The 21,647-nt window shown below is 37.4% G+C and overlaps 1 protein-coding gene across 5 annotated transcripts in view; it reads left to right on the forward strand.

Annotated features, from left to right (window-relative positions):
• LOC111158523 (neurobeachin) overlaps positions 1-21,647 on the forward strand; it is a 672,328-nt gene that overhangs the window by 552,420 nt on the left and 98,261 nt on the right. For all 5 annotated transcript variants that reach the window (XM_022520602.1, XM_022520603.1, XM_022520605.1 and 2 more), the window contains 4 exons: positions 2,988-3,105; positions 3,433-3,535; positions 9,425-9,540; positions 20,956-21,068. In XM_022520602.1, the coding sequence (XP_022376310.1) occupies positions 2,988-3,105; positions 3,433-3,535; positions 9,425-9,540; positions 20,956-21,068 (450 nt within the window). The remainder of the gene's footprint in view (positions 1-2,987; positions 3,106-3,432; positions 3,536-9,424; positions 9,541-20,955; positions 21,069-21,647) is intronic.

Below are 21,647 nucleotides of genomic sequence, written 5' to 3' on the forward strand. Positions count from 1 at the left end.
ATCAGGCTCTCTGCTCGGCAGGGAGCCTGCTTCCCCCTCTCGCTCTCTCTGCCTGCCTCTCTGTCTCTCTCTCTGTCAAATAAATAAATTAAATCTTTAAAAAAACAAAAACAAAAAAAAACCAACAACAACAAAAAAACAAATACTCTATTTATGAGACAATCAGAACCACCCGCAGGACAGAACAGATCCTGGGAGCTCCTACTTGAGGCCGTCTTTCCCAGGACACATCTGAGCTGGGAAGCACGGGGTAGCACTGAATGCTGAGAAGGAAGCATCCCCGTGTCCAAGGCCCTTTGGTCACTTACTGGAATGTCTCTGTCCTCACCTGGACATTTGGCCTTGCTTCTCATAGACCACTATTGCACCTTAGGTTAAACCCTCTTTAAAAAAAAAAAAGAAAAGAAAAAAAAGAAATCTACCCTCGAGGGAGTCGTTGAAACTGTCCATGGGAGGGGTTCTCACCAGAGGCACTCTGCTACAAAATTGCCCAGGGCAGAGGGAAGCACAGGAAAAACCTTCAAGTGACTGGGTGCCGTTGGCCATCACCGCTGCAGGGGCCGGGCCCTGGAGAAGCCCCAGGTTCTGCCCGAAGCTGCCGAGTGAGCTCGCCAGCACCAGGATCGGAAACCCCTTTGTCCGCCATGCAGTGTCTCTTCAGTGTCCTTTTAGACAAAGCTTAACATCATGCCAGTTAGCAAAGCAAAAACAAAGGGTACGGATTTATTTTCAGAGAACGAGCAATTAAGGGTGAACGTGAGGCTGGAAAACAATCAAGTGATAACCGGCAAAGTTGGTGAGACCGACTTTGGGGTTACAGGGAGTGCTTAAGGAGTCAGACTAACTCCTGCATGTTTGCATGTGTTTGTGAACTACCTGCCTGCTAGAAGTAAAACAATGGAAAGGAATACAGACCAAATATACATCGCATCATTCCCAGAGGAAAAGAAGTAAACATGTGAGTGAAGGGTGTGTGTGTGTGTGTGTGTGTGTGTGTGTGTGTCTTTTGTCTCCATCCTCCTGGCACAACGGCTTTCCTAGAAAGGTGCCAACACAGCTTTCGTGAAAAGCTCTCTCCTTTTTTCTGAGATGGTACTCATTGTACTGTTTGGGTTTTCAAAAGACCTTAATAGTTACATTTTTTAGCAAAGTAATGGTCATGTGGAAGATTGTTTTTGTTGTTTGGGGTGTTTTATTTGTCTTAAAATTTTCCCTACTTGACAAAAAAAGTTATCAATCTTGTATCAGTACTCTTTCCATTAAAAAGAAAATTATACTAGTCTGTGAAATTCAAGTATGGAGAACGTTGCACCAAACTAAGAATTTATTGATATAAATTGTGGCAAGTCACTATAACCCGTTTGTGAAATGTATAGTTTTACATTTAGAAGTCAAAGCAACAGCTGTCACTTTATGCTCAACCATAAAGATCTATAAACTTATAAACAGGACTTAAATAATAACTAAGGCCATGCACTTAAGGTTCATTGTCTCTGCTTAGACTAACCAATAATAGTAGTATTATCACTGTTTTCCAAATGATGAAAATCAGATGGAGTTAAGTAATTTTTCCAAGGTCCTATAACTGCTGCATAGCAGAGCCAAGATTTCAATAGGAGTCTGCCTGGCTCCAAAACATTTCAGGATTTAAATAGATGTCTGACTGCCTCCAAAACTTTCTAGCATCTAGGGAAAGACAAAAACTGAATTAAGGAGTTAGAAAATGGAATTTTCAAAATATGCAAGACTAAAGGATCACATTTTTTTTCTAGAGAAAAGAAATGTAAAAAGGGAATTCATAACTTGTTTGCAAAGCTTAAGGAATATCATGCACGTAGAATTCAACCAGTTTTGATTTCACGGAAGCAAATGTAAATGTAGTAGATTATATATAGTAATGCAAGTAGAAATGTGTTTTGTATTGTGACTATACATCAGTGTATCAGGAGGGAATACCTTTGTTGCATTTTTGACTGCAGTGCCTTTATCCAGTATGGACTTAGCTGCATCGTGTAACAGGAAGTGCAGATGTGGGGGTTGCTGAGCGTTGTTTCACTAACTCAGTATTCAGGCCAACCTCGCTGCAATTCCCTTGGCTTTCCTCTCATGGTTATACAATTGCTGCTACAGTTTCTGCCATTATATCTCCACCCAAGAAAGAAGGGAAAAAGAGTGTGCCAGCTACGAATAACTCATTTGATCAGCTGATACATCCCTAAGTGACTCTGGTTTTGTTCTCATTAGCCAGTTTTGTGTCAAATGTCCTCACCTCTAGTTTCAAGGGAATTTGAGAAAGCATGCCTTCGCCATGATTAGCTTAGACTGTGGATCAGACAGATTGGCCCCAGGACCAAATTCAGGCCCCCCTTGTTGTTATAAATAAAGTTTTATTGGAACACAGCCACACCCATTCATTTATACATTGTCTGTGACTGCTTTCACTCTATAATGGCAAAGTTGAGTAGTTGTGGTAGGGACCATATGGCTTTTAAAATCTAAAAATATTTGCTATTTGTCCTTTTACCAAAAATACTTGCTACCCCTGCCACAGACCAACCATGATCCATTGACTGGCATAGACCACATGGATGCTGGGGCTAACTGAGCTTCCATTAAGCGAGGATGAAGGAACAAAACAAATGTTGGAAAAGAACCAACAGCGTATGTCAGGTTACCTTGTCCAACTGATTATATACTAGACGAAAATAGAATATATTTTCTGTTTTAAGTCACAGGGTGACTTTGAACATATAATTTTTCTGCTCCTTCATTTCTTCATGAGGCAACTAAGAAAACTTAGAAAGGTAGAAATTTTGCAAATACTGTAAACAGAATCAAATGATTGACAGTGTTGTGATCTATCATGAATTCAGGAAGGTAATCCCTAATTTACTGACTTTTATACAGTACTGTCTAAGATGTTGTCAGACTAAGTCTTAGACACACATTTTACTGATTGACACTTCCCTTTAAACGATTTATTTTAGGTTCTTGCGTACACTGAAGGACTTCATGGAAAATGGATGTTCAGCGAGATACGAGCTGTATTTTCAAGACGTTATCTTCTACAAAACACTGCTTTGGAAGTATTTATGGCAAACCGAAGTAAGGCCCCTTAAGTATTTGGAAATAAATGTGCTCATATTTGGATGTTATTTATTTACATGGTGTGATACAGTCTTCATTTTTCCCTGCTATATTTCTCTCTTTGATATGCCCTCATTAAAACAAAAATAAAAGTAAAAGTTAATTGGCTTAATTAAAAATGTTAATCCTAGATTTCTCATGGATAAAGTTATACAGAAAGCTGATTTTTTATGAAGATTCATTACCTCTACAAATAAATCATGAGAGGCACTTGAAAATGATTTCTGAAATTGATGGTTAGCTCTCCTGTGGTTTTCTAAATCATGTTTTTTCTTCTTACCACAGCCTCGGTTATGTTTAATTTCCCTGACCAAGCAACAGTAAAAAAAGTTGTCTATAGTTTGCCTCGGGTTGGAGTAGGGACCAGCTATGGTTTGCCACAAGCCAGGTAATTATATCATATTACACGTTATCTGTGGTTCGTTAACATACTTTAATCTCAATATGACAAATATAAATAAGGTTATACCATTATAATTATTTTGAGAACCAAGAAATTTTTCTCTGTAAGCCATTTGTATGGAAAGAGATTTGCTATTTTAAGAATGACAGAATAGTTTGTGTATAGGTTTCTTTAACACATATATACATGAGAAAGCAAAAAAGTTGATTGCATATCATAGCTAGCATATAATTAATACATTTTTGCTTAACATCTTACAAAAAATATGCCAAAAGCTTCATGGTATTTGTGATTAAATTTTCTTTAGTCACACGTAAGTTTTTGTAAATGCTATGTATACATGCTTCTTTATGAAAAATGAGAATTTATGGAGATTAATAGTCGTGAATGATGAGGTGCTTTTAGCCATTTCCTAAATCTTTCATCCTATTATTTTAAAATATCATTTGAAATCTTATTTTATTGAAAGATACTGATCTAATAGATAACACAGTCAGTAATTATGTGTATCACTAAATTCAGTTAGTCAAGTAACTGAATACCTGTCTAAAAATGGCTTAAACAAAAGGATGTTTTGCTGTTTGAGTCTTACTTTATAAAAGGTCTGGAGTTAAGGAGTTGCCAGTCCTGGCTCAGAGGTTCAGTGATGTGAGGAGCCTCAGTTGACTTCATATTCACAAAATCACCACTAGTGCTCCAGACACCACAGTTTCACCAAATGCTTTAGGTGGGAAAAGGCACAAAGGATTTCTCATTGAACTTCTATGTTTTAGGAAAGAATATATTTGTCAGATGCCTCCCACGTCTTTATCTCAGGTCCCCTCAGCCTGAATGGGGTCACCTTCCTGTCCTTAAAACAATCACTGCCAAAGCAGAGTGAGTTGACTGACTTTGGCCAATCATCCCCTGGGTAGGACTCAGGGTAAACTATACCTCTGAACTCCTTGCCACCTCCTACTTGAACAAAATAGGTCTCCTGGTGGCAAGAAAGAAAGAACCCAGCTTTGGACAAACAAACAACAGTGTCTTCTTCTGCATGGCCCACTGTGTCCATGGGAATTATTGCAGAGCCCAGCATGGAGGGAAAGAAAAACTAATCTTTGTCCATCTTCCCTTAAAAAGGCTACAGACATTTAAAAGACACGGACTGTGTCTTATTTCTCTTTCTTCCAAAGCACCTAGCACAGTGCCTAATTGCTGAGGTGCTTTCTAGGTGCTACTCAGCTGGAGTTACCTTCCATCTCAGTGCACCGGCTCTCATATTAAGCTCACAGTGTAAGACCAGTTCACTGACATGTATGTACATGCTAGGCTATTTACTAGCAGAATGACAAGATTAAATTAAGACATTAGTGGATAATGAAGAAGTACTTCTGTAGAATTCAGGTCAAAGGAAAAAATGCATTTAATCTATCAAAAAAAAAAAAGAGAATGAGGTTAGTTTTGCCAGACTTGTTTTTACCAAATTGAAGCTAACGCATGTAATGACTGCTTCCTTTCCCAAGTGCTTTCAAACTGTTTGTTTAATTGTCAATGCAAGAATTTTTCCAGGAATTGACATTAAGAACTGACAAATAAATTTCATCCTTTTTTTTTTTTTTTAAATGATCTTCTGCCTCCTGACATCTTTCTCAATGATCATGGTTCTTCAGAGATTACCAGTAGGGGTTTCTCAATGATGTGTATAAGTTTCTTCCATGCTTTTGGACTTGTCTGGACCTGGGTGCATTTAAAACAACTGGAAGCTCTTGTATTCTCTCCCTTATCTATTATGAGTGTAATTCCCTTTTAAGCACCTTTGGTCTCCCTTTGGCTGTTGGAAGATTATCCTTCTTGATTGAAAAACTGGAAACAAAATAGATGTTTAGTAGTTTGGGGTTTGCTGTGGCTTCAAACAACCATTCTATCTTAAATCCCTCTGGTCCTTTGTTCCCCTGCACACCCCAAAGTCTTAACTCATTCTTAGTTTCCTAATGATACTCTCAGAAGTTCAATTTTACGTATTTCCTGTGATATATAGCTTTGGAAGCAGCAGATGGGGGAAGGAGAAACACTGAATCTAGGCTGAGTCCTGCCCCTTACTGGCTGGGTAACACTAACAGAGCCTGGTACTTAGGAGAAACTCAATTCATATTAGTGGAAAGGATGAAGAACACTGGGCAAGAGGAATGACACTTTCATCTGCTATAAAATGGAGATGGTATCCCTGAAAAGAGATGTTTTATGAATGTCTTGAGATCATAAAGTGAAGACATTTTGTAAACTATTAACACATACACTCTGTACATGTATATGCAACACGTACACACAGATACAGATAAGTAGGGAGGTGGGTAGGAGGGTAGGTAAATAGATCTATGCACACACTCCCATAAATACGTGTGTGCGTGATATGTAAGTCCTGTTATATTTAGAGAATTGTCAAAGAGAAGGGACGATGTCTGGATCCTACCAGTGGAAGCCTCCTAGCTGAGAGTATCATGGTGGAATCACCAAGAGCTTCATTCTCTGTTTTGTTTTCTTGACATTGGGTTTTAGCAGTTTAAACAGAGTTTATCAGACTCTAGGGAACTTACTCTAAACTAAATCCGTAAGATTTATAAACAAAAAATAGTTTACCAAATTCAAAGGCAGGTATACTGCTTGAATAATTGACTTCGTGTATCATTTAAGCCACTTCTTGGGCAAGCCCACCAAAGAGATCACATTACAAATCAGATTGTTGCTTTTTGTTCTTTCTTTCTTTCTTGTTGGTTTATAAACAATAAAAACTAATTTCTTGACATTCTGGAGGCTGGGAAGTCTAAGATCAAGATGCCAGCAATTTTAGGTTCTGACCAGAACCTGCTTCCTGGTTCACAGATGGCCATTTTCTCCCCATGTCCTCACATGGCAAAAGGGAGCTCTTTGCCCTTAAAATTCTTAAAACAACCACATTCCTAAAACACTGTGATTCTTATCCCATTTTACAGAGAAGAAAACTTTGGTTTAGATAAGTTACTTATCTTGCCCAAGATCATAGCTCATTCTCAATTTCTATCCTGTGTCATCTGTCACAGTTTCCTATGTTGGTCATAAGAATAACACCTTCACCCCTACACAATGATGGAAAAATACTGGCAAAAATATGTCCATATTCTAGATTCCATGTTGATTATCAGTGTTTGGTTAATGTATTTTTCTATTCAGATGGTACAAGCAATTAACTTTGGATTTAATCAGATTCTTCACTTACTAGGGATACACCTGGTTGTATCCATAGGATTGGTGATTTTAAATGGTCACCTTTTGTTATGGTACATAATAGATTTTATTCTCAGGAGGGCAATTTTGCCTTCACCTTATCCCCTGCTTCTAAAAGCATCCTACTATAGCTCCAATCATACCAGCCATCCTCATTCCACTATCTAAAGTTGTTATGGGTTATTTGGGAAAGCCCTATTGATTTACTGTTTTCCATTTTTCTTCTTCATGTGGTTGAGTTATTTAATTTTTTATCATCACCTTTCTCTTCAGCCATTTTTTCTTTCAGGGTGACCAGTAATTCAAGTCATGTAGTATCAAGAGCACACTATATACTAAGCATTGCTAAATGCTCAGCATATAACAATAAGTAAAACAAGGCTCCTGCTCTCAATGAGTTTATAGTGGGAAACACAGAGCAGTAAATAGGAAAAGCTAATCCTTTCCCCAGACCTGCTTTTCTCAATTCGTTTCCCATGGCCACATTCCTCCTCACAGTCACATACTCTAAGAGTGACATAATAACTTTCCCCCATAATTTCTGTTATTTATACTTGATAGGATTTGTTTGATTTTTGATCTGGTGGTGTTTTTGATGGTCAGAATTATTTCCAGACCAGCAATTTTCTTCTTTAATTGTTTGGGTTCAAAATGTCAACAAAAGAATTTAAAACTTTGTTATATGCATTGCTTTTAGCAGACTTACCTGAGCATGCCACAGGTAAAAATTTTAGTCAGAATAGTGAGAATATTATTATAATAGTAATACTGTGCAAATTAGACTAGGCATACAATTACAATAGTAGCACAATGAAAATTGGACTAAGCATAGCTTATTAATTCCTTGATAATTCAGAGACTAGCTTAGCATGTTGCCATGACAACATCAGGATCAGGGCTAAAATTTATAACATAAAATAGTTGTGTGAATGGAAGTATAGCTGGGAAGATTTTGAATATCGGTACCAGTATGGATCAAAATCTGGAAGCACTGTGAAAATCATATTGCAAACTAATTGAGGAATGTACTGAATTTTAGAATTGAGGTATGAAACATATAAACCATTTGCCATTGCACTGAAGTGAATCATTAAACTCATACAGTTCCTTTGGAGTCAGTAGGAGTCAAATATATGTTGCTAAGAAAGTTCTGCAAAAATGTCAATATTTTAAACATTGAGTTACACCTAATTATTCTGAAACTCTTAATTCAGATTTAAATTTGAGATAAAAAGTTCCTTTCTGTCCCTCCTTTTCTTCAGCTAACACATATTTTAACTCCTACTATGTACAAAATGGTACCTATTAGGATTCCATGTGAATAAAAAATTTGATACTAATACATGAAACAGAAATAGTCTTAAGTCAACAGTTCCCAAACTGAGCATGAAGGAAGCCTGGGATGTCACAGTGAATTCACAGGGTGCTGCAGGGCAATTCGTCCTTTTCAAGGAAACAGAGCAGCATCTCTCAGTGCACAGACAATTAGCTGGAGTTAGTTCTACATTTCAACAGTAGATAGCACTGCACTCTTTCCAGTGACGTCTTAGCTTTGTGAACCAGTTTTGGGGAGTTGCTCTGATAAGAAACAAGAGCTGCATGAAACTCCAAGTGGAACAGGGGATGAAGGTGGTGGGGTCCGATGTGACTCTAAGGCTTCAGAAGCTCTGCCGTGTCCAGCAGGGGCACACAGCCCTGTAGTAAGTCGTCGTTGTTATTTAAGAGTAAAGTAAAAACACTGTTTTTCTTTCAGTTTAGGAGTATTTTCAAACAGCTACTGAGTTGTTAAGACTTAAGTATTATTTAGATATAACTAATTAATAAACAGAACTGTTGGGTGTTTCTCCTGGCCTCAGGACAACATGAAAAATTCCCGACACACTAAGGGTCTAATGAATTGAAAAAGTTTAGGAACCTTTGTCATAGGTAATGATCATTCTAGAAACTCAGTAGCTTTATCATACTTTTACAAATAGAGTTCACTTTCATTTCTTAGATAAACACAGTGAAACTTAAAACATTCATCATTTACACAAACTGTCCTGATTTTATTCCCTTAAGCTATTCCCGTGTCCCTCCTTCTGAATTCATATGTTTTCAAAGTTCCCAGCTTGTAGTTTATATCATGAGAGGGCTATGTATGGTGTGGGTAAAGGCTGTACATAGATGCACACTCTGTGTGTGGTGGGGGCGGTGGTAAGGGGTAGAAGTGGCCGCCATGATTATATGAAGTTTCAGTCAAATGCTTGCAAGATGGTACCTGACTACCTATACCTACTTAGCTTATTAGCATGGAAAAGATTTGCTTACTGTTGAAAACCTGCTTAATTATCTTGAGTGTAGTTTTACCTTTTCATTCTTGTTGACTTATAAAATACCCATTTGCAACCATATTATACAAATAGGTGTTTTCATAGTGGTTTATCCTGAGTCTCTAAATGTATCTTTTCTATAGTAGAATTTTTGAAGATTGCTAATATCTGCAATTAAGATGTATTTTAAATTTCCCTAAGGATAAACCATAAATTACTTTAAATGGATTGATATTAAACCAATGTGTTGGTTAATATTGATTTTTAAAAGTCATTACTTAAAAGAGACTATGTTTGTTATGGTTTGCTTAATTGCTAGGAGGATATCACTGGCCACTCCTCGACAGCTTTATAAATCTTCCAACATGACTCAGCGCTGGCAAAGAAGGGAAATTTCCAACTTCGAATATTTGATGTTCCTTAATACTATAGCAGGTAAGACATCTCATTCTTTCATTTCATAATATGTTTGTGTTCATCAAAATCATCGGTAATATGACTTGATGGAATACATTTTTTTCCTTGGAATTCAAATACGGCATTACAATAAATACTGAAGCACTCATGTTAAATGTTATCAGAAACTTCACAGGCTGGTACTGAGGCTTTAGATGCATTTGTTGTTGAAGAGGCTTTTCCTTGCTCTCCTTTTGCCATTTCCTTTGCTGACAGCTTTGTCTGAAGGTTTATTAGAGTCAACAAACCATTGCCAGAAAGTGTCTGGAAATAATAATGGGAAAATGTAATTTCCCTACTTTGTCATTCTCAGCAATAGCAGCTAGACGGGATAATAACAACAGGATTCTGCCTAGTACAGATGTCACCTGGATTATGGCATGATTGGGTTACAAGATCTTTTTTTCTTAAAATCTTCAAATAAAAATATAAAATCAGATTGGATTTCTAAATGATGAGTAACTGCCATCAACCTCAGCAGTACCATGCTTATAAATTAGAAGAAGGCAGTGGCTTTGTTTTTCTGCTAAATCACAGGCTGTCAGTGGTTAAACATGTTTATGAGATTTAAGTACCTCTTTCTTTTTTCCTAAATTAAGCTCCAGAAGCCCTTCTTGTTGATTTACAAGAAGTTTACTTCTATAAATCAGGTTCTACAAAAACTTTTTGGAATCAGATGAATTGAAGTAACTACATAAATAGACATGCTTCCCTTTGGTTATTGTTCTATTATGAATAAAGGCTCAGAAGCATGAATTTAGAGCCATGTTCTCTGAATAATTGCTTAAAAGGATAAGTGTGTAATAGCACTCTTTAAATCGATCATATATGTGTAAATATGGATGCTTTAGGGATATGCATATTAAATATGGGAGATACAGATGTGTATTAGATAGGCAGGAGAACGCAATTTGTGAACAAAAAGGGATAAAAGAGTTGTTGGAGATGGTTTTGCACTTTAATCACTTAAAACATTGTAATGTTAATACCTTTGCTAATAGGATACTAGAGGTACAACCAAAGGATTATTGCATAAATTTTAATTTTAGTATTTATTAGCGTTTATTTAGTATTTATTTTATGCACACACATATATATACACACACGTATCTTTATGATATTCCCATCACATATTTCGCATATATACGTGTGTATATATATATATATATCAGTGTACATGATGTTTATATCTTAAAGAAACCTATTTACTCCCTCAAAGACACAGGAAATGGGTTATACTGTTTAATTAGCATTTCTTACATGGATAGAGTGAACTTAAATATCTGAAATGTAAAAAACTTCATTAGCATATTCAGCTAAGAGCATAATGTAGCAGAAAGAAGCTTCAGCGCCAAAGAGAAGAAAGACAGACTCTCAGATGTGCCAACTTTGTCCTAGAGCACAGGTGGAATGTCAAGTTTTGACCCCATCTTGGACTTCAGTCTTTCCATAACCATATTTAATATGTTCACCTCTGTCATAATAAGTGGTATGTTTGGTCTTCTATCACCTCATTTTATATTATTGTTTTTAAAATTTTTCCTTGTTTTTATATTTTGTTTTTCTTTAGCCTTATACATTTTTGCCCAGTTTGTTAGTGATTTAGAATGTAGACATCTTGTCATTAATTCTCCTAGAGACAGGTTTAAATTTTTTAAACCCTCTAAAGTATATTTCTCTTCTTTTTGAACTCAAAAACGAATCAACATTGAATTCTCAACTTTAACTCAATTGAGTCCTCATTCATTGCCTACCTCTGTCAATATGATTTACTACACAGGATCCATATTCTTATTAAACTCTTACTTTTTGGAGTCCATATATTTTGCATATTATGAAGGATTTCAAACCCTATTTAAATTTTCTTCCTGTTAGTGCAGTATATTACTTTCAGCTACATGGCTCTTTACCTGATTTTTAGGATAATGTTCTCTTTCCAGTCTTCTGCAGTATTTTTCCATATTCGATATGTTAGGCTTTTGTGTTATCCTCAAGAAATATAGCAATGCTCATTGTCTACCATGTGTCATAGATGGTCATATGGTTTTTTCCTTGGCTGTGCTAGCTGCTTGGAGCTGTCGTATGTAAAACTGGAAGATGAGGGTCAGACTCACTCATGGCTCAGTTTCCAGTGGAGCCGGCATTCATATTAAGCTGTTCTGCTTGTCCAAGGTGGGATTCTCGCCGTCTTTCTGGTTGGAATGTGGTTCAGTTCATTGTATTAAAGGACTCTTCTGGTTTCTGTCCTTCCCCACTACATTTTACTGATTTCCGATGTACTTTACAGTGTGGTACAGTACCACCTACGGCCACTGTCTGCCGCAGGCCTGTTGCTTTCTGGGAGCTTCTCCATCAAGCTGGGAAAGATTGCAGTGTGGAGAGAGGTATAACATTGTGATCCTTTCTGAAAGCTACACCTGGGCAAGACAGACACTGTTGTTGTTTCATTTTGTTTTTCTGGTTGAGACAGTCTTTGCGTCTCGGAGCTAGAGCATGCACGTCATAAGGGGTATTTAAGTGCCATTCTACACTCTTTTGAATCATTGGGGTCTGTTTTATTTGATGACACAAAGAATGTAGAGGCCACTGGCTTTTTTTTAAAAGACTTTAATAAGCTTCTCCTTTACAGTGATTATAACTAAACATTAAAGTCTGTCTGTTGTAGACAGTGGATTAAAAAGAAGTATAAAATTGGGACTAGGAACGCAGAGCACTTACAACTGGATGGGTAAATGAAATATACATAAATAAGAGAGCATTTTAAGAGCTGATATTAAGTGCTGAATAAGAACTGTAAATAATGAATGCTGTGAGAGCTAAGTAGAGTGGAGGAATTTTAAATATGTGTTTGTCTAGGCAGGGAAAAAAAGAGCAGAGCTTTACAAATTTCTGCCAGTCGGATATGTGATGTGTTCAGTGGACATGAGAATCATATCTTGGCTGGAACAGAGAATAAGAAGAGATAATATTGGAGCTATCGGGAAGAGCCTGATTGTAAAGAGCCTGATCTTAGAATCTTAGGAGTCAGTGTGATTTTGGAGTAGAAGGGGATGCAGTGTGGAGTTTTAGGAAAATTAAGCCAGTAACTGTGTATGGCCTGAGCCAGAAATGAGATAGCCTAAAGTTGGGGAGAGCTGTTGATAGGAGAGTTTGACAGGTCTCCAGATACGAAGTCAATTTATTCCATTCTTTTAGTAAATAGTTACTGAACACACACTCTGGTGCTGACACTGCAGGGAAAACTAAAGTACGGTTCCTGCCTTTGGAGAGAGCAGTGTAGTCAGCAAAACACCCGTGCACACCAGCAATCCCAGGAGAAGTGATCATTATTAGAATGGGAGAATCTACAAAGCCATTTGGAGTCACAGTTCTAGACGGCGTTACTTATAACTAAGAGATCAGGAAAAGCTCCTCATAGACAACGCTTAAATTGGAAAATGTAGTATGAGAAAGAATTCAGTGGAAAGTCAACAGAGGGCATTCCAAGAGAAAAGAAGACGTGGGGCGAAGAGCTGGGTTAGGGTAGTGCAGCAGGTATGGCAAAAAGAGAATGGGAGAGAGAGGGAAAGAGAAGTGCGTGACTCCGTATACAGTGTCATTATACAAACAGTGCGGTGTTCTAGTTCAGTGGTTGACAAGTGTGGCCCCCTGACCAGCAGTCTCAGCGTCACTTGTCCTCAGCCTCCTCCTCAACCCTACTGACTCAGAAACCCCGGGAGTGGGGCCCAGCTCTCTGCGCGCTTCAGCAAGCCTTCTAGATGGTTTTGATGCATATGCAGTTTGAGCACCATTGCCCTAGCCATTTAAGGCCTGATTATCAGAACAATATTTGCATATAAAGACATTTGGAATGTTCAAGAGGGCATGCTGTTATGTGCCATTAACAGTCCTAAAAGTTTACAGAATTGGGAGATGGGCTGAGCGAGTCTACTCAAGGGGGAGCCGTGTAGAAAAGCTGGGCTTTGAATTAGCTCTTCAAGGATTTTGTCTACATTAATGATGATCCAGGCAACGTGAATCCTGATACAGAAATAGAAGGACAGTTGGAAAGAGTTACGAATGTCAATATCCTAAGGAACCCTCTGTGGATATATGCCTGCCAGTTCTTCCCTGGCCATCGTTCTGAAATTTTAAGTAGGAGTGCCATATTATATTATATTATATTGCGCACCAGCACTGAGGGTTTAGGTGATGGTTTTATAGAGAAGCTTCACTAAAGAGAAATTGAACCCCAGGATTGTACAGCAAAGGCCTCAGCAGGTCCCACAGGGACCCAGGAGCTAGAATATCTCTTCAGCGTCATCTTGCCTTGAAGCAAGGGGGCCAGGCCTTCCATTACCTCCTCCACACTGCTGTCACTGGATGCAGCCTCCTGGGAAGGAGACAGACCCTGGTGAGGGGGCTTTCTTCTGACGATGGCAACTCCTGGGGAAGAACTTAGCTGAGTGGGGCACCTGGGTGGCTCAGTGGGTTAAAACCTCTGCCTTCAGCTCAGGTCATGATCTCAGGGTCCTGGGATCAAGCCCCACATCAGGCTCTCTGCTCAGCAGGGAGCCTGCTTCCCCCTCTCTCTCTGCCTGCCTCTCTGCTACTTGTGATCTCTGTCAAATAAATAAAATCTTTAAAAAAAAAAAAAAAAAAAGAGCTTAGCTGAGTATCACCAGCCACAAGACTGCAACATGGTCACCAACCCGGCATCCAGGATACTCGTGGTTCCCAGAATCACCTGGAGGGTTTGCTGCAGCACAGATCGTTGGGCCCCATGCCCACAGGTTCTGACTCAGTAGGTTGAGGGTAGGGCTCAAGAATTTGAATTTCTGACAAATCCCCAGGTGATGCTGATGCCACTGGTCTAGGGTCCCTACTTTGAGGACCACTGCACTTTATCTATATTCTTTAGAAGACATACCTAAAGATAATCGTATTAATCTTCTATAGCACTCACACCTTCTATGGCACTGTATGTATCACATGTCTGTATTACATTTATGGTGATGTGGCCTTAGCATTTTATATCTGTATTTCTTTCTTTCTTTTTTTTTTTTAAGATTTTATTTATTTGACACAGAGAGGGAGACAGTGAGAGAAAGAACACAAGCAGGGGGAGTGGGAGAGGTAGAAGGCTCCTGCTGAGCAGGAAACCCGATGCAAAGCTCCATTCCAGGACCCTGGGATCATGACCTTAGCCAAAGGCAGATGCCTAACAACTGAGCCACCCAGGCGCCCCTTATGTCTGTTTTTCATCTTTCTAATGAGATTACGATAACGCTACAGAGAAAAAAGAAAAAGTTTTGCCAAGTAAATACCCCTCAAATTGAACTGATTTAATATTTAGGCTTTGCAAGTGTTGTGCTTGATTGTGTGATCTATTATGTGAATTTACTAGAATTGCTAGATGAGAGATTCTTTACATTTCCTGGATTAAAGAGAAGGGTTACAGAATGGGAATCTGGAAAGAGGAAACAATCTTTCTTGGCTTCACATTTTTAAAAATACAGGCTAATGTCACTTAGTAAATCTACATTTTCTGTAAAAAAAAAAAAAATTTGGTTCCTTACACTTTCAGACTTCCTTTTTCTCCAAAATATTATTTTAACATGAAATACAAAGTACATTTATGCCCCATTTCTTGCTCTCCATTGTTTTGAGGTCCATCATCGTACTTGGCCAATTTTGCTATTCTTCTTTCTAGATGCTTTTAAAAATGAGACTCTGGGGTGCCTGGGTGGCACCCAGTTGGTTGGGCGACTGCCTTCAGCTCAGGTCATGATCCTGGAGTCCTGGGATCGAGTCCCGCATCGGGCTCCCAGCTCCGCGGGGAGTCTGCTTCTCCCTCTGACCTTCTCCTCGCTCATGCTCTCTCTCACTGTCTCTCTCTCTTTCTCTCAAATAAATAAATAAATGAATAAAACTTAAAAAAAAATGAGACTCTGTATAAAGCATATAACAGCAGTGTCTTAGTATTGATACATTATTGGATTTTCTTAGACCCTCATGTGATATATGTATATGTACATAATTACATATAAATAAACAAACATTTTATTTTATATAGGTGAGATTTGTAAAACTACTTTACATAGTAAAAGAAGTTTATCAAAAATTCAGAAAGCATACTGTTTCTAAAAGACACCTAAAAGCCCATACATATTTTCATGGCCTTTGATTTCCATGGCCTACTTACAAATTTAATAAATACTCACTATAGAAAATTGGAAATATGGGGGGGACGCCTGAGTGGCTCAGTGGGTTAAAGCCTCTGCCTTCGGCTCAGGTCATGATCCCAGGGTCCTAGGATCGAGCCCCGCATCGGGCTCTCTGTTCAGCAAGGAGCCTGCTTCCTCCTCTCTTTCTCTGTCTGCCTCTCTGCCTACTTGTGTCTGTCAAATAAATAAATAAAATCTTAAAAAAAAAAAAAAAAAGAAAATTGGAAATATGGGATAGAGTAATTAAAAGATTAACTTACTCATAAGCCTAGCAGTGTATACATCCCATTTAACAGTGTTGGTGGTTTTTCTCCTTTTCCTATGTGTCCTATCTCATTGGGAACTTGCTACACTTATAGGTTCAGATTCTTCTTTTTCAATTTCATTAAATATTCTTGGAATACATGATTTTTAAAACTGCATGAAAGTCTAGCTCAGGACTCTGGAATAATCTATGTAACTATTCTTGAAACCCATGCCTTTTTTTATTTTCAAAGAACTTAAGTTTTAGAAGATTTATGTAGAATAATTTTTTTTCTTTTCTTTCTTCTTCTTCTTCTTCTTTTTCTTCTTCTTCTTCTTCTTCTTCTTCTTCTTCTTCTTCTTCTTCTTCTTTTACCCATAGAAGAAGTTTAATGATGCTTAGAGTTCAAATAAAAATGTGGCTTCAATCTCTAATTCCTGGCATTGACCCAGTTTCTGTTCATTGTGTGCTGAAAAATACAACCTATGCCTCATTTTATACCTTATTAGATACTGCCATGAACAAGACGTTAAAATCTGGCATTCTTGCATTTATGAAAATAGCAGAGTGATTGCTAACATAGCTTTGTGTAAATGATTCCGTTAGGTCTGCGAATTAAGGTTTTCGAGTTGTGTTTCATATGATCAGCTAATGAATTCAGCACAACTTCCCCAACCCCAACCTTTTTCTCCTGTTTAGCATTTTCCACTTTTTTACTCTGTGATGTACAAGCCCTCCCTGGTTAATTATGTATATATTTAGCTACTGCATGTGTTGGGCTTATTATTGTCATCTAATTAGATGTAACTTGAACTGCTTGCTTCTAGAAAAATCATTAAAAATTCTTTCCTAATGACCTAGAGATGACAAAATGTCTGTAAAGTGTGAAGAAGCAGACAAGCACAGGAACATCGCTCTTAAAGAGTGTTAATCCAGATGCTGCAATCATCTAATTAAACAATATTTTGCTGTCATTAACATTTTCACCAAGGAATTGCAGTTATAATTTCTTTGTCAGCTGTCTCTAGATCACTTTACCTTCAAAACTAAAGTGCCATATAAAAACATTAAATTGGATGGTTTAATTAAAAAGTTTTTTTTTTAAATGAAGAAACAGATCCAATGTTTCTGAGATCTCATTTACTGTGCTTCACTTTTATTGTTTGAGTAGATTAGTGTCATAGGCTTGCAATATTTAATATTCATCTTCTAAGATAAAACCTTATAAGCATAGTTAGGTTAAAGAAAAAAAAATCGTCACTTACCACTGCTGGAAAAGGATAGAACCCTACCAATTACAGCACAAGGTTATTTACTAAACTTCAAATTATCCTTAAAAAAAAAAACAAAAACCATAAAACATAAAGAACAAAAAACAGAACAGAACAGTTGATAAATAGGTACCTCCAAGTAACAGGTATTACTTTGGAAATACTTCACTTCTTTTCCTAATTTAGTAAACAGTCATTTTTTTGTTCATTTCACAGAGATGTTCAGTAAAATAATTAAGAAACAATGCTAAATCCTGAATTAAAAATCTGAAGTACCATTTATTCGTTTTCATCCATGTGATTTTTAAATACATTGTGCATTTTTATTTTAAATAAAAAATTTATATCGACGATCCATAGAGTAAAGGTTTTATGTGAAAATTTTTATTTAAAGAAGTTTGGCTATATGTAAGCACACTGATTTATAAAATTTCTTCTGTTTATTAGAATTTAAATGGTGCTATCAACTTTAGTAATTTAAATATTGCTAAATTTTTGTTAGAATTTATTTTGAAGGAAACTTCCATATATTAGTAAAAGTGAATTGCAAAAAATGTAGGACGGAGCAATTGCCATAAGCTGTAACTGATGTCATCAATCAATTTTGTGTGTGTGTTTTAAAGATGATGGTTTCTTTCTTTGCCTGTTTTGAAGAAATACCATTATATCGTTTCCTATATTAGAAAGTCACTTTTTTTAAGAAGCTCGTGTCTTCAAATATGGTCTCTATTTTTATGCTGTTTGTATTTATATGATACATTTAAGTACTAAGTCAATATAAATGGGCTTTTTATTTATTTTATTTTGATAGTTTTTTTTCCTTAGTCTGTATGGAATTAAACCTTATCAGAAAATTTAAAAACAATTATGGTATCTCATTTTCAGCTATTTTATTCCTATAAGTAATATAAATATATGTTACAGAAATAATAACAACATTATTCTATAAAAATACACTTATCTACTGGAAGACCTATTTTTCATTGAAACCTACAGAATTTTTTTTTTAAGATTTTATTTATTTATTTGACAGACAGAGATCACAAGTAGGAAGAGAGGCAGGCAGAGAGGAAGGGAAGCAGCCTCCCTGCTGAGCAGAGAGCCCGATGTGGGGCTTGATCCCAGGACCCTGGGATCATGACCTGAGCCGAAGGCAGAGGCTTTAACCCACTGAGCCACCCAGGCGCCCCGAAACCTACAGATTTTTAAATAGAATGGTAACCCAGAAAATGACAGGGCCCTAAAAATGCCATGGGCCCAGTTTAAATCCCAGAAATAGCTCTGCCTAGCCAATCTGGACTCTCTGTATCCATACATATATAGAAAAAAAAAATGCCGAGAGTCATCAAGCATCCTAGGCTGACATATTACAATGTAGCTATCAGTAATACATTCCAAATTTTAGAATTTTATACTTTGTACTCTACAGTGATACTGCTTTACCAGAACATTCTCATGCATGAGACCTTAATAAAGATTCCGAACTTGTGTTTTTTCTTATCAGTCTGAATCTTCATAATGGACTTATAAAACAGGTGCATTCGTTGGCTGAGCTGTCTAGCTGCAGAGTCTCCTTCTAGCTTATCATGCAGGTTCACAGTGTCACTCTTTCTCATATATACTGCTCTCGCCCTACATAGCCTTCATCCACCAAAGACACCAGCCTGCAATTTTCCTTTTTTTCACTTGGCTATTTGTTCACCTAAAGTTTGGTTCATCTTGTCCCATTTTTATCACCTCTGTATCCATTCCTTCAACAAACATTTATTGGCAGATGGTATGTTTGGGATTAAAAATGAAACAAAACCCTAGACTCTACATTCACGTGTTCACAGAGTGATGCAGAAGCAGACAAGTAAACAGTGATGCGTATTAGCAGCAACCCCTGTGTCGTGTCCGCATGAGCCCTGTACTGGGGGAACAAAGGGGACCCTAACCTGCCTCTCACCTCAGTCCAGGAAGTGCAAAGTAGAAGGAACGTCTTGCTTTCTATCTGTTACCTCCATCAATTTACACATTTTTTTTTTAAAGATTTTATTTATTTATTTGACAGATAGAGATTACAAGTAGGCAGAGAGGCAGGCAGAGAGAGGGGAGGAGGAGGAGGAAGCAGGCTCACTGCCAAGCAGAGAGCCCGATGCGGGGCTCGATCCCAGGACCCTGGGATCATGACCCCAGGCGAAGTCAGAGGCTTTAACCCACTGAGCCACCCGGGCGCCCCAATTTACACATTTAAAGCAATATATTACTTTGTTATAAAATGTGGATAAAAGGTTGATGTATCATTAACAGATAAAATATTCACCTGCTACAATGTTTATGAAATGAATGAATGAATTTGATCTGATGCTTGTAGTAGTAGATTTAGTTCTCCCTTGGATCAGGGTTGGTTTTTTTCCTATTATACAACCACATTAACCAATTGCTACAAAAAGTAGGTATCATTTAATGACAATTCTTGATGCCAGATGAGATAATGTATGCATATCTATGTTACTCTTAGGCTCTGTGTGATGTGGGCACCAAAGCATTCATTCTAGATGAAATCCGTATCATTAAATACTGGGGAAATCGCCCTTTTGTATGAATTCAAATGGGAATTTAGAAAGTTACCCACGATCAGATTATAACATATTTTTGCAAAAAAACAAAACAAAAACAAGCAAAAAACAAAAAACTTTTGCAACAAAAGTTTCCTTTGGCCCCGTTTCTTTAAGAGTGATGCTCTTAATTTCATCCTATGCTATTCCAGTACCAGTTTATGGGGGTGAGCCAGTGCCGTGTGCTTCCTAAACTTTCTACCTTCCCACTGTGCTTCCATAACCTACCTGAGCCTCTTAAGTCATTCTATCAGAAAATAAACAGCAAACCCAACCTAAGGTGCTGCAGCTCTCCACTGAAGTGAAACAACATAACACAAAAAGAAAATGTGTGAACCAACCTCAAAGAGTGAAAAGACAATACGCGAGACATCTGCCTCTGAACTTCTTCATACTGGCTTCAGATGACTTGTTAACATGTACATTCTCAAGTTATTCTTGTTTTTGTAATTCTTGGTATAAGCTCATATAATATTCTTTACACTGGCGATGTAACTTCTAGATATATAATCACTGTAGTAGAATACCATCACATAATCTGAAGATGTACAGATCGGCAGGATCCCTCATCCGTGATCACTTTCGGGGGTCTTCACCAACAAAGCTCTGCTTTTCAGGTGCCGGTAATGTCTTCATCAGAATCCGCAGAAAAGCGATGGAGAAGGGAGGTCCCCAGGTGGCAGGTTGCAGTGGGTCAGGACCGGGAGTGGGACATACAACTTCTGCTCAGGTTCTGTCAATTAGAACGGAGTACCATGCCTATAGCTGCTTGTAAGGAAGGCTGAGAAATGTGGTCCAGACCAAAAAGAGAAACAAATTACAATAAACGGCTCTCAGTCTCTACCACAAGCCTATATTCTAGAAAGTAGTTCTAGTTACTCGTGTCTTAATTATTATTGAGTGAGTTCACTTGAAATACATTGTTATTAGAGTGCTTTTGATTAAACCACAACAAAGTTCAATAAATGAGTTATTCTTTTCTGAAATCCAATAGTTTCCTTATATAAGAACAAGAACAATTTCATAAGCACTTAGTGCATATACAGATTTTCATTTCTCTTTTTCATTACTAGGACGGACATATAATGACCTGAACCAATATCCCGTGTTTCCATGGGTATTAACAAACTATGAATCAGAAGAATTGGACTTGACTCTTCCAGGAAACTTCAGGGATCTATCAAAGGTAACTTTCAAATACATTGAAGTCAATTTTCTTCATAAAACTTTATTCTCAAAGTATTTCTACCAGGTATGTATATGTATCCAATATAGCCAATTAATGTTTATTAGAAAGAAAACCTGGGTCTTCTCCTTTTGTGGTCAACATCTAAATCTCATTAATTCTTAGCATAGGTATTAAGCTACAAGAAGATAAATGAGTACTAGTATAGGGAAAATGCAATACATATTTAAGAAAAAGCAGATGTAAGGGGAGGTTGCTCAGATATCCTTCGTTGTAAAGGTCAAGGTAAAAAACCTGAAATTAGAACAAGGTGTGGTTGCAAATTATTTCTGTGATATATTTCTTAGGTGATAAGACATGTAATCTTGACCATAACACACACACACACACACACACACACACACACACACACACACACACACATACACACACTACATAGGGGAACATCCTAGTGAAAAGAAAGTAGGACACAATAATTCATCACAGATCTGTTAAGATGCAAGAAAGAAGATCTGGCCCCAAAACTGGCAAAATAAAAATTACATAACGGGGGATAAGAATAAAAAGCAAATTTGCTAT

Source organism: Enhydra lutris, unplaced genomic scaffold (assembly GCF_002288905.1).
Source record: "Enhydra lutris kenyoni isolate GAN:26980312 unplaced genomic scaffold, ASM228890v2 scaffoldscaffold60, whole genome shotgun sequence".
NCBI classification, from domain to species: Eukaryota; Metazoa; Chordata; class Mammalia; order Carnivora; family Mustelidae; genus Enhydra; species Enhydra lutris.